The 14715-nt window shown below is 37.6% G+C and overlaps 1 protein-coding gene across 1 annotated transcript in view; it reads right to left on the bottom strand.

The window, feature by feature from the left end:
• LOC126184312 (ERI1 exoribonuclease 3-like) overlaps nt 1-388 on the bottom strand; it is a 117131-nt gene extending 116743 nt beyond the window's left edge. The window contains exon 1 of the mRNA XM_049926688.1: nt 115-388. Coding sequence (XP_049782645.1) covers nt 115-243 — 129 coding nt within the window. The 5' untranslated portion in view covers nt 244-388. The remainder of the gene's footprint in view (nt 1-114) is intronic.
• Nucleotides 389-14715: the final 14327 nt, after the last annotated feature.

Here is a 14715-nt window from a genome sequence, read left to right as displayed (position 1 = left end):
GTTTGCCGGTATATGTTCGATGCCGGTAAAATAGCGAGTAGAAAAATCGCACAATTTCAATATCCGTCGGTCTGTTCCTCCACGATCAACTAATAAAATTACCGAACTTCTTACCTGCGGTGAAATCTGTTCTGGATAATCACACGTAGCTTCAAAATCGAGCACAAACAAGTTTTCGTAAATCTGCGGTGAAGGGCGCAATGTTGTTTTTATAGTGTATCTCAGAGCCTTAGAAGACATCATCCGCTGCGTACTCCTTTCTTTTAAAGCATCTACCTTCACGCGATGAGACAAACACAATACCAATGTAATACAAAAGTTGACAATAACAACTAGTAGTCTAGTATCTTATTATTTGTGTTCAAATACACAGTAGTCCGCACTTACATCAAAGTTCTTACAAGCGTCCAGTTCCGAAGACATTACATTGTGTTGCGCCGCGCAACTAATTTGGCACTTGCAGTTTAGCAGGTACGGAAAAAATTTTTCATTTTTTTTCAAAATTTGATCGATTATAGTCAAATTTGATACGCTGATTACGAATACGATATTTATTATCGCCCCAGTCAATTATTTACATCAAAAAAATTGTTTTAAATTTTTTTAAATTTTTTTTATTTTTCAATATTTTGTCGATATAGTGAATTCTGATGCGCTGATTTCGAATATAACATCCATTTTCATTTTCCCTTGACCGTCGGCGATATCTTCTGCCCGATAAGCGCGGCGCTGCCGATGACGCAACATTGCGTAATACACTAACTAATCAGTATTTTCAAATCATAGGCGGCCGCTGCCGCGGCCGCATTCCAAAAAAAAAACTCCCAACCTAACCTCAAGTGGGCTACGCTACAGATCACTTTATTTATGAAAATACAAAGTACAATCACCAACAAACTTTACATATTCACCCACAAAGCTCTCCAAGCCAGATACATTTGGAATGAAAAATTTTTTCCGTACCTGCTAAACTGCATAAATTGATCTGTAGCGTAGCCCACTTGAGGTTAGGTTGGGAGTTTTTTTTTTTTTTGGAATGCGGCCGCGGCAGCGGCCGCCTATGATTTGAAAATACTGATAAGTTAGTGTATTACGCAATGTTGCGTCATCGGCAGCGCCGCGCTTATCGGGCAGAAGATATCGCCGACGGTCAAGGGAAAATGAAAATGGATGTTATATTCGAAATCAGCGCATCAGAATTCACTATATCGACAAAATATTGAAAAATAAAAAAATTTTTAAAAAATTTAAAACAATTTTTTTGATGTAACGTACTATGCTAGATAACTATTTGGCAGAATTTTTGTGGCGTCACCGTTTTCAAAAGGATGCATTTCATAACTTGGTTGAGCACGTTCGTTTAGTGTATCCCGAAGCAGCACAGTGATTACGTTTTATTTTTATTTTGCTAAATTTAGTTAAAAGTTTGTTGATTTTGCACTGGCGTTTGATGAGCAAGAGAATTAATTGTGGTTAATTAGTAAAAATACGTACCTACCGTTCCGTTAAAATGAACGTATACTGTAATCGACAAAATATTGAAAAATAAAAAAAATAAAAAAGTTTTAAAAAAATTTAAAACAATTTTTTTGATGTAAATAATTGACTGGGGCGAAAATAAATATCGTATTCATAATCAGCGTATCAAATTTGACTATAATCGATCAAATTTTGAAAAAAAATGAAAAATTTTTTCCGTACCTGCTAAACTGCATAAGTGCCACTAATTTTTCCATCCACCCTTTCGAAGGCATAGCCCGTAAAGTCCGCTACGTTGGAAGGCTAGTAAGTGATTCCATATGTGGTACCTGATCGTCTACTGGTACGGTATTCAAGAGGACATCACCTGTGCGGGCGTAATCATGCAGATTTTACCTCGAGAACATACAGAAATATTGGTGAAAAAAGGCTGTTCCACAAAAATTGGGTAAGAAAACAGATTTCTAACAGAAATCAGTTGGGGGTGACAAAACCGCTAAAATAAGTGCTGTCGACAAAGGACGGCTGTCGTTTGAAAAGTAAATGACTGAGTAAAACAACTTCTGAATTCCTTTTTTTGCTACATTTATTTGCTCTAGAAGTCATATACACATATGTGAGACGACATGGCAGCTAGCGTTAAGTTACGAGTAACACCGAGATATAAAACTAGTTCTTTGGCGAAACGTCCGATGTTAATTTGAAACCCCACGATATTTCATCGTCGCATCTGACCGACATATTCGAGTATGACAAACACATTGTTGAGCTATGACTGCAGCCTCCCGTTTACATCATTAAAGTGTGAAACTCGCAGGCGTTAAGACACCAAATTCGGTGGCCGCTTGCAAGGAATTCCTGATCGGTAGCGTGAAGGACAGCTACCTCACCTGTCGGACGACGAGTCAAGGACCTCGACTCACGTACGCACAAAGGCTGTCGTTCCTTCTGCGCACTGCCGCCAAAAGGCCCAATGACGTCTTTCGGATGCTGCGTGCCGAAATACGGGTCCACACTGGCGTTGTCGCTGTTACCCAAATAACTGGGCATCAAAGCTTCATCTCTTCGGTGACCAGTAGTTTCACTTTGTGGTCGTTGTGAATCTAGTAGTGTCAGCGCTGGATCCCATGCTGTAGTAAATTGGTGAACCTTATCTATATTTACAAGATTTGTTGAGACGCGAATTTCGTCCGATTATTTAAATACGCTGTCGAAGTACGGGAAGTTGATGGGAGAATTTTAGTACTTTTGTAATCCATAGATTAGATTAGATTAACTTTTCCTTCCATAGAAGCAAATAATGACAATATTTTCGTGGATGTGGAACATGTCAAAAAGTATAACACAAAAAACATAAAAAAATTGATTATAATACTTACTACGCTGGTCATTTGTCAAGAGACTGTCAAAATAGGAGAATACATTACAGTAAATGGAACTGCTAATATTTATAGAATTAATATGCTGTCAGAATGAAACATTGATGTGCACTTTTAACAAATTTATCATGCACAAAATACCTAATACTGACTGTTGTGACCAAGTGCTGTCAAAACTGAAATCTAAAAGAGATTTTTACTTAGCCTATTATATCCAATCGTATGATTTATCATATGCTTGCTCTTCTCAGGCATATTTGTTTTCAGAAGTTCTTTGTCAACATCTGAAATATTTCTTTTATGTTTCATTGTTAGGTTGAAATTCCATTGACAAACTGCCTATTGGCTTCTGTCTCGGGTTCTTTGGCCGACGTTCATCTAATGATTTTCTGACGTTTCGCCAGCATGAGTGGCTGGCATTGTCAAAGCTTCACCCTCCATTGCCGGTGGTGAACTGGAGCCGAGCTCGCGGCCGCAGACTATATGTACCTGGCGCGCCAACGTCCGAAGGCTTCTCCGCGGTCATTTCCGGTGCGGTTCTCCTCTTGCTACCTGCGACGGTCGTTCGCTGCAGTACGGGAAGCCAGGACCCGTTTACCTTAAGGCTTTCCTCTTTCTTGTTGAAACTGTTCGCGTGTTTTCGTATTTCTACAGCTTCTCTGAAATTCCATTGTTGAAACTATCTGTAGGAATGGAGATCAGTATCGTTTATATCCTGGTGGAAAGCATTTGTTCCAGTGCTATTGTCTCTGCTGCTTTTCGTTGTGGCGGTAAGTAACGACAAAATTATGATGTGCAGATTCATAATTTCGCTGACATTGTTACAGATGACTAATCTGGATACTTAAATGCAATATATAAGCACAAATCGGAAAAGAGTACTTTATTTGTTTTGTCATCGTACTGGCTTATATCTTTATGTATGAAATATCATACGGTGTGCAGTAAGGGGTCATTTTCTCGCAGTTGATCCGATCTATTTCAGATATAATTTGGAAAAGGAGAGGGACTTATAAGAGGTTCTAAATATCATGTTCTCGACAGAAGAAGATCATGAAACTTTGTATGACATTTTTCATACATGTATAATCTTGAATTTGTACTTGTTCCGCCAAATGATGGTGAGGAAACCCATAAATATGATGCAGGCTGTCCTGCCACTGTTGTTAGTTTAGATGAGAAGGCTCTGGGACAAACTGCAGGGATAACATCAGTAAGCACTGACGGCCTTGTTGAAAATGTTACATCTTTACCCACTCAAAAGGAAAATCCCTGCTGTTCCAAATCATGGTCGGGGTCCTGAGTTAGGAGAATAAGATACTGGATAGAGGAAAGACTAGACTCTTCACAAACATTTGAGGTATCTTGTGATCCTACATCTTATATAATAGAACATCTCCACACATCAAACTCGACCCCCAATAGATAATTTTCGTAAAATTTTTGATGCTGATTTGGTTGAGATTGTGACGAGGGAGACAGTAAAATATGCTGCTCAAAAGGGACACAACATACAAACAAGTCATGATGATATCTACAAATACATCGCTATTTTGCTGTTATCTGAATATTATAAGGTCATGCATAGACGTATGTACTAGGAGACCAGACCTGACACAATGTCATTGCTTCGAATTCCTTCTCCAGAAATACTTTTGACAAAAGTCATAGATTCTTCCATGCCAGTGGTAATGACAGCATTAGAAAAAAAGATAAAGCTTATAAGGTTCGGCCATTAATTTCACATCTAAATAAGAAATTTCAAGACATTATAGAGCCTCTAAGGTCAAACTTCTCCTTGGATGAGGCCATGGAGCCTTATTATGGCCACCACTTTGTGAAACGGCTTATAAGAGGCAAGCCAATTCACTATGGTTTCAGATGGTGGTGTTTAGCTACATCTAATGGATATCTCATCAAATTTCAGCCATATGTTGGAGTAAGTCAAAGAGATGCCCATAAGCCACTGGTACATTCTGTAGTTGAGAAGCTCTGTGTGGACTACATCCCTCAGAACATCACACTGTACATCGATAATTACTTTAAATCTTTTCCCCTTCTTTAATCTCTTACTTCAAATCGAAGCAAATGCATAGGAACCCTGAGAAATGACCACTTGGAGAAGACACCCATGCCAGATGTAAAGAAGGCACCACAAGGTACTACTTATGCATTATGTGGTACAGAGAATTCTATCACACTTGTGAGATGGAACAACAATAGTCAAGTGACTCTGGGGAGAAATGTATTGGATGAAGGTGTATTAGGTGAAAGTAAATTCTTGAAGTGGAATAGAGAATCAAGAAAGAAGGTTTCTATACCATAACCTTCCCTTGTATGGGAATATAATGGCCACATGGGAGGGGTAGATCTTTTCAACAATCATTCGGATAAGATCAAAGAAATGGTACTGGTCACTGATCAGGTTCTGCCTAAATAGTGCTGTTGTGAATATGTGGAACCTATACCAGCAGCTAAATAACAATGTAAGCTTACTGGAATTTACCAGACGTATTATACTTTCAGTTCTGACTTCACCCAACACTGAAAAGCCAAGAGGTGTGAGGCCAAGATTTCTGTCACAGGTGCAAGAAGACATAATATTCGATAATGCTGGGCACATGACTGATGAGCAGAGCATGCAAAGAAGATGTGGACAGTGTGGTATATGCACTAAATTTCCCAGTATAAAATGCAATGTGAGACTCCATCCAAAGGTATGTTTCATTTTGTATCACTGGCAGTAAGAAGACTAAGTTGTCTAATAAACTATTATTTTTGTCATTTGTCCTTTACTATTACAATGTCTTACTTTATTCATGAAATTCAGTACAGTTATTTTTGTTGATTCTAGTAAATGAATTTGCCACACATACTTAATTTATAAATGTATCCTTCAAATATAAATAAAATGAACATTACAATACCTGGAAATTATTATCGTACCTTTTCTTCATTTATTCGTGTAATAAATGATAATTACAAAAAGTTCAACATATCACTTGTGATAAAATTGTCTAAGGAATTCTACCCCTTACTGCCCATCGTATGATGTATCATACAGCAATAACTTTACCCCTTACTGCCCATTCTACAATACATCATACATTAAAATATTATGAATTTGAGGCTACCATCATAAATTAACTTTCATAATGTGATTATTAACTCATGTGGGTAGTGGATCTGAAATTTAATCTAAAAAAATTAATTCTTGGTTAAGCTAGTCTAACAGCCCCTGTTAAGATATTCATCTATAGAGTATAAGGAGTTGCCCTTCAAAAAGTGTTTCACACTCTGTTTAAACTGTGCTTTATCTGAAACCAAGTTTTTAATTATTGCTGGTAATTTATTGAAAATGTGTGTTCCTGAATATTGGAATCCTTTTTGGACCAAGGTAAGTGATATTACGTCTTCAGGTAGATTGTTCTTATTCCTAGTATTGATACTATGTATTGAGCTATGGTTTGGAAATAGGGATATATTATTTGCAACAAATTTCATTAAGGAATAAATATACTGAGAAGTGATGGCTAGAATACAAAGTTCATTCAACAGGTATCTACATGATGTTCTTGAATTTATGCCACAAATGATTTTTATTACACGCCTTTGCATGCTAAAAACCTTTGCTCAGCTTGATGAGTTACCTCAGATGATCCCGTATGACATAATAGAATGAAAGTAAGCAAAATATGCAAGTTTTTTATATTTATATGTCCTACATCTGACATCATTCTCAATACAAATATAGACTTGTTTAGGCACTTCAGCAATTGTGTTGTATGCTCTTCCAAACTGAATTTATTACCGAGTTGTAATCCCAGAAATTTGACACTGTCAACCTCTTTGATCTGCATGTCTTCATATGTTATACACATGCTGGAAGGAAATCTCTTACAGGTTCTGAACTGTATATAGTGGGTCTTTTCAAAGTTTAATGACAGCGAATTGGCTTTAAACTATTTATTAATGCCAGTGGAAATTTGGGTAGCAGCTATTTCTAAATCTGTACATGACTTGCTACTTATTGCAATGTTTGTACCATTTGCAAACAAAGCAGATTTAGCATCTGGCCATGTAACATATGAGAGGTCATTAATGTACACAAGGAAAAGCAATGGACCCAAGATGGAATCTTGAGAAACACCAGATGTAATTAATTCCCAATCGGCTGAAGACTGACTGCTTACTGCACAGGTACTTTGCAACAACACCCTTTGTTTCCTGTTAAATAGACAAGACTCAGGCCATTTTGCAGCACTGCCAGTGACACCATAATATTCTAATTTACTTAAGAGAATTCTGTGATTCACACAGTCAAACGCTTTTGACAGATCACAGAAAATGCCAGGAGCCTCTAATTTTTAATCTAATGAATTAAGTACTTTCTCAATGTAAGTGTAAATAGCTTTCTCTGTGTTAGAACCCTTAAGAAACCCAAATTGTGAATTGTAAAATACATTATTTGCAGTCAGAGACGTTTCAACACAACCTTTTCAAATATTTTTGAGAAAGCCAACAAAAGTGAAATTGGTCGATAGTTTGATGGTATCTCTTTATCCCCCTTCTTGTACAGAGGCTTAACTTCTGCATATTTGTGCCAGTCTGGAAATGTTCCACTGATAAGAGATTGATTACACAAATAACTTAACATACAACTCAATTTGCATGAGCACTCTTTGATTAACTTTGTTGATATGTTATCATACCCAGTATATTTTAGGGATTTTATGATGGATATTAATTCTTTACGGGATATGAGTCTCATTTCCATTTTACTGAAGTTATTTTTAAGGACTGGTCTCAGATACACCATTGTGCTGTTCAACGAAGCTGTCAGCAACAGTAATGAAGTACTTGTTTAAGAGGTTTGCAACACTAGATACCCTCGTTACCAGAGTCTCATTCATTTTTAAAGCTATCTGTCCCTCTTCCTTTTTGCCCCTACCTGACTCTGTCATCACTATATCCCATACAGTTTCTTTGTTGCCTGGTATAATTACCTTTTCCTCATAATAAAGCTGCTTCGGTTTCTGAATTACTTGCTTCAGTATTTTGCCCTGTACTGAGACAATGGTCGGCCATTGCAGACTTCTCTTGATGGTTCAGGCAAGTGCATCATTGATGTGTGATGCATCCATCTTCCAAGGTGGAACAAGTTTGTCTTCGCTATTGGTCACTGAATTTGGACCCTACACATCTGCACATTTCCCACTTCAATTAGCTTAAATAGGATGCTACAGCAACATAATACCAGGGCAACTAACAACAGAAAATACTCCTTATTATCACTGTTGTGTGGTAACTGCATTCCTAAAAGCACAAGTACTGAAGATTTATCTGAAATTCTGCTCATTGTGTACAATATTCAGAACGTAAATCGAAAAGAAGACTCAAGTTACATTTACGTTACGTTAGTCATATTACATGTATCCAATTGAGTGTGTTCTCTGAGATGTAGGAAGAATTCAAAGATGTACATTCAAATTAATTTAAGTGAAATGCAACAAAAAACTTGACATTACTGTGTATCATATTCACCTGTTTCCTAAGTTTGCAACAGTGTCTACTAGTTAGGCGAAAAATATGAACGCAATGTCGTTGTGAAAAAGGACTATGAAATGAAATACTACTGCCATGTCTCACCACACCGCCATCGATTTTAAAAGTAATATAGTTCTGAAAATCAATATGATGTGAACAACATTCCACCCAAATGTAAGTTCTCGGAAATATCACTCTGCCTTCCCTGCAAAGGAATTATTAAAACTATTAGTGAATTATAATTTTGCTTTTCTGATATCCTAAGCTAAGAAGCATATTTCACATTAATTTTACAATTTACACTATGCCTTTACCAACTGAAGCTTTTTCAACTATATTAGGCAAATCGCATTAGAAGCTGTTCTATAAGTTCTTTACAATTAACCTGAATTATCCAGGAGCATTTGTTATGCAAGAGAAACCTAACACATAAAATAAATCAATTACACAAATGTGAAACACAAGACAAATTCAAAACCATTACTTTATTTTCCCCATCTTCCCAAATCAGTTCGCAGACACTAGTATTTTTCCCACTCTACAGCACTCGAAGTGCACTCTAACTGTTCTTCTATCATCAATGTCAATAGTCGATGGAGTATGGACGGTTTGATAAGACCGTGTTTCCATTCCTTCAGCTTTAAGGCACACTGAAAGAAAAATGGCTCGAAGGAAAGTGTCTGCCATTCGTACCTAGCCACCTCCAGCCGCTTCTTTTCCTTTTGCCTACTGAGCCCCTGTCCACACACCTCTTTACTTTGTCATTCTTAAGTGAAATCTTCTTTCTCTTTAAGAGAGGTATTCCTTACACGGAAGTATTGCCATAATTTTAGCAATATTTTATGGAATTCTGGAATGCATAAATTTTAATTTAGTTATGCTTTAAAATTTTTGGTTCAATCGTCGTTTCAGTGGGTATCACACCTTCTAGTTTACAACTTTTAACCTTAAGATAATTACACCCCTCATTCCTAAACAATGACCTACTAATTTCAGCGATCTCTTTCATACATTTATATCCCAAGGAACTCTTTTATACACGTCCAATGATCTTTAAAAATCAAACATACCTTCAAACAGGTGTAATCTAGTTTCACTTTGACAAAAGCCATAATCCTTTGTTCTCATAACGTTAATCTTTATTGCTATTTTCTTCTTTCTATCCTACACCGTTACTCATGGCAGCTGAGTCCCTTATTTAATGTAAATTTATTCTATTTACTATTGGTAACGTTATTAAACGAAAATAACATCACTACATTAAAGAAATATTTTACTACAAAGTGTACTTCTACCTGTACCTCATAAGAAACGCCACTGCACTGCAGTCACATTCCAGAACATTTAACTGGCTGATGACCACTTGTTAGGGCTACCTTGTAACTTCAGTGTGCGATTCTTAAAGCTGTCCTCCACCGAGAATGTTTATTTGAAGGACTAAGTATTCTATATACCACTGTTGTTAGGTTTCTGAAGTCCTTTCTATAACACTTATTTGCTCATTCTGTTACTATACATTACCTATAATTTCAGCCATTTGCATAAGAGTTTATTAAACTTGCTTGGCTGAAGTGTTGATTGTGAAACAATCACACACCTTCACACATGATTCGTGTCTTCACCCACATAGTTCTTTGTCAAATTCATAGCAGACCCCTATACATTGCTGACTTACCATACTTTCATGTACAAGTTATTCCCATTTGCAAAGTTCTTATTATCTAGTACAACAATGTTCCATTCTGACTTTGTGAATTACAGATCTTTAAGACCTTCATTTTTCTGCACCAATTTATTTTATTTTAAAAAGTTCAGTAAATCCTTTCCTTTTCTTTTCACATTTTGCAGGACACTGCCAACTTTTATTTCCTTTCTCTTCATAAATCCTAGGGGCAGCTTGTTACTAAAGGCCATAAGGCCCAGTCCCACCAGAAATTTTGTGTTATAATATTATCTGTCTTCTTTTTTCAGTATTATATCAAAGAGGTTGAGCATGACATGATTTTGGTGTAGTATGAGTGACAGATGCCAGAGATAATCACATACAGTTTCCACTGTTCTGCTGCAGAGAAATGATACTCTGAGTTGTCAGTAGCCAGGCCAGGTCTCGCTGTTGCTTCTCTCACGCTCTACCAGTCAGCGTATCTTTCCATGTTGATGAACCTGTTTTCCTTTCCCATCCAATGCTGAGGGCCAGCATCAGATGGCCTGTACTCTCTCTACACTCAGATCCAGAGGCTGCAGTTATAGTTATGTCACCAGGCTGTTTCCTTCTTTCTGTCTCATCCCTCGCCTTAGTATAGCTTTGAACGACCTTGCATAGGCCTGCCAGATGGACCAGTTCGTGCATACCCCAATTTTCCCGCATCCTTTCCACCTGTCAGTTGGTCTATATATGGGGCCATATGCCATAGTTCGAATTTTCACTTGTGTCACTTTATGCATCACTGTTTAGTTGCTGTCACATGCCTTACTGCATTCCGAACCCCCCCCCCCCCCTCCTGCATTGCCATTCATTAACGTGAAACCCATCTCTTAGTAGTGTCTCATATTCTGGAAATGAGTAGTTGGAACTCGAGTATTCTTAGTGATTTTAAATGAATCAGGTAGACTGTTAGCTAAAAAATGCCCTTTAATATATTAAGTATGGAAGAGAAGCTAGAAATCAAGCAGTTAGGTGCATATTAACCAATTACAGTTTTACATACATAACACAAACAAAATAAAAAAGAAGTTGTTGATTTCACTTGTGTGTATACTTTGTTATCAACTACAGTATTTCGTGGATTAGGCACATATTTATAACTTTATATCTACCATATATGCTATTTTTGTAGTGTTTTTAAGCAGTATGATACAAATGAAGAAAATTATATAGGAAACAATTCAAATTATTTCCGTTATAAAGTCTCTTGGCTCTTTATCTGGACCCCACCAACGAAAATGAGCACCATCCACCACTGAAAATCCTCACATTGGCGGAAACAGCTCCAAAACAAATCTTCTTAACTACAACATTATTGTGAACCCAAACGGTACAGATATAACTTGACAGACAGCAAACTATATAGAACTAGGAAGACAACAGAACCAGGAGACAAAAAATTGTTCTACACAGATTGGGTGGACATTGTCACCCTTTGGTGAAGCTTCTGAAACACTGAGGCCCATTATAGCATGTAATTAATGTATCCAAAATGTTTAATTGACTTTGGGAACACTAATAGGTTTTTGAGGAGAACTTTCCCCTAAAAAGTGCCCATGATAAGCCATATGATTACTTATACTTACTAGATTTACTGTTCTCTCAGCCAGACCTATGCAAATTAATCATGCTTGTCTCTTGTTCTTTGTCAAGTTTTTCAGGGTAATGGCCTTCTGAGGCTCCCAAAGTCTGGTCTTTATGTCTTACAAAAGGTATTACAAGGTGCAATTTACCCACATTTAACTTGAACTAGAAGGCACCAAAATAAAATTCACAGAAAAAATAATTAAGAAAATCAACACCCACAGTCATATCAACAGTAAGATAATGAATAATTGAGGACTGGTGTCAATCTCAGTTTTATTTGATTTCAAAGGCACCTGCACCTTTTGCTATTTTTTGATATCTGACCAGCTGCTCCAAAAATTTTATAACTAGACATGAGCATTCTGACCATTTATTTTTACTAAAAGCATCAAAATAAACTTGCACCACAACAGGTATCTCTGAATTCCTGTCTATTAAGAGTTTGGAATCAGTACCATCTACTAGTGCACATAATAGGACTGACACTTTTTATTGTTGGCATAGGATCATCTTCTTAGCAGAGGTAAATTGCTTAAGCAGCGTTTTGTGAAGCAACAGATCAGACAGGCACTGTGCCTCACACCATGCTTTGCATGCATCTAAAGGAAATGTAGCATCATCACATCATCATCAAGTCTTAAGGGCAGTTTGCATTCGGATTTCCCCTCATATATTAATCTATATTTGCTCTCTCTTTCATTATGAGGCACTTCTCTGCATATCAATTGTTATGCCTTGTTGAGTTCCGAACTATGCCCCACTAGCACCTTCTTGACGACATATTGTTTTGTATTATTTTTCAGATAGCATAGGTCCAATATTTGAATTATAAACATTCTGCCACTCATTTTTGTCCTCCTGTGGTTTGTTACCATTCATTAAATAACACTGAAATACTGAAAATATCATCCACTTTCATTTCATCAAAAATGTCATTGTTGTTAGCACTGCAGGGGATCACTCTGCACCTGCCTGCAAATGTCAAGGTTAAAGATGGCATCATCATTTTGCCCTTTCTCTTTCATTCTCTTTAAAAAATTTCCACCTATCTTTTACATTTAAAATAATCCTTGGAATCTCATAATTTACTGTCTCCTGTCCATCTCATACTGAGACATTGTTTAGTGTGATGGCCCCTGGGAAGATGATTCTCTTCATACCCAGGTGTCACATCATGTTGCCATTACATTGGATTCAACCTGAGTTTGGCAGCCGGCTTTGGATGGACACTATGTTAACTGGCTGGCTACCATCTTGCCTTTGTTGAGAGTTCTTATTTCCATCATAATATGTGAGAAAATATTCTATCCATCCCAAGAATCGCACATGATTGTTGTAATTATCTTTGGATGATGCAGTTAATTCTTGACATATGTAAAGAGACAACATTCTTTCGATACTGGCAGCAAATACCTCAGTGTCCATGCCCAAATCAGTTTGTTTAAGCAGCATCCATCACCACGTATAAATAATTTTTTTGTCACATTTGGACTGGTATTGTTCACGATTTCAAAAATCAGCATCACACAGAAAGTTCATAGACACACATTCCGTGTGTGGACGGTCATTATCCTGTTGAAAAATTCGACCACAAGACTGTCGCATTCAGGATGCTTGTGACATATTTTTGTGTCGCCAAAGTTCCCTCAATCACTACCAGCACTTATCTGAAGTCATACCCCATGATTCTCCCTCCCCCCCTCATACCACGATCCCAGGTGTAACACCACCGTGCTTCTGCAAAACATGAATGGATATCTACCCAGGTTGCCACCATATCTGCCATTGATGGTCATCCAGTGTAGTGTTGAACCACGATTCATTACTAAACACACTGCGACACTTTTCATTAGCAGTCGATGCTTCCCGGTAACTGCACGACTCCAAATGCAGCCGTTTGTATTATTGTCTTAAATACAGCCTACACATGGGATGGTAATATCTTAGTGTGGCTTCTGCTAATCTCCGAGCAATGGTGCAGGATGACACAGAATGTTGCAATGAGTCCATTACTCGTTCTTGGCTGGAAGGTATAGATGTGAAATGGTTACAGTGTGCTTGGTGCAAATTATTGCAGCCTCCCTTGTGGTGATCAGATGTCGTCGACTGGAATCTTGATAATTAGTGTGTGTGCCCTTATCTTCCCATGTAGTACAACTTTTTTTTACTGAAAATAACTTTATAGACAAAAAATTATGATATTACAATCCACGAAAATCTCCTGTTCTTGTTTCATGTAAATTACACATACAATACAGAGAACATCATGAATTACAGCATCACTACGTTACATTGTAGTTTACGAGTATCCAAATAACAGTACTGGTTTTAATTCTGGTTTTCCTTGCTTTGATTATAGAGAGTTCGCACTTGCGGTTCTTTTTTGTTTTGTTTTGGTGACTTACTGCTGCACGTAGGGCGTCTAATTAATGTCTCTCTGTTGTGTTTCTAGAGTTGTCTGCCGATTGGTCGAAGTGACGCCCTGTGCTGCTGTCTCGACTGCTTCTACTGCAGTTTTTGAAACTTTTGTTTCAGGTGCCGGTTTCGGACTCTCTTTGTGCACGATTTGTTCTAAATCGAGTAAGTCGTCGTTATTGCTCCTTCCATCCCATGTTCGATGCCTCTTGGTTTTTCAGTGGCTGCAGATCAGTTATTAGGGGTGGCTTTCCCACTTTCGGTTTAGAGGGTAACGGAGGGAAACCTGCAGCTGGTAGTTCCGCCTCCTGTTGTATTACCACGCCAGACCTCGACCCTTCAGCGTATTCATCGCTTGGTTCCCCGTCATGAGTTAAGCTAACGTCAGTTTCCTGCCTCGTTCTAACGAATCTTCTAAAACAAAAACTCGTCTCGGGCAATTCGTTCCTTGATGGCCACTTTCGTTGCAGATAAAGCATGTTACAATCTTCCCACTGTAAGTAACATGCACCTTGTATCCAGAAGCAATTAAATGAGATGGAATATTTAGTCTGACATGCTTTTCAGCTGATGTGACACCTCTAAAATACCGTACTGCAATTT

Source organism: Schistocerca cancellata, chromosome 4 (genome assembly GCF_023864275.1).
Source record: "Schistocerca cancellata isolate TAMUIC-IGC-003103 chromosome 4, iqSchCanc2.1, whole genome shotgun sequence".
NCBI lineage: Eukaryota > Metazoa > Arthropoda > Insecta > Orthoptera > Acrididae > Schistocerca > Schistocerca cancellata.
The sequence above is the reverse complement of the archived record's forward strand: the minus strand, read 5'-3'. Positions and strand labels throughout refer to the sequence as shown.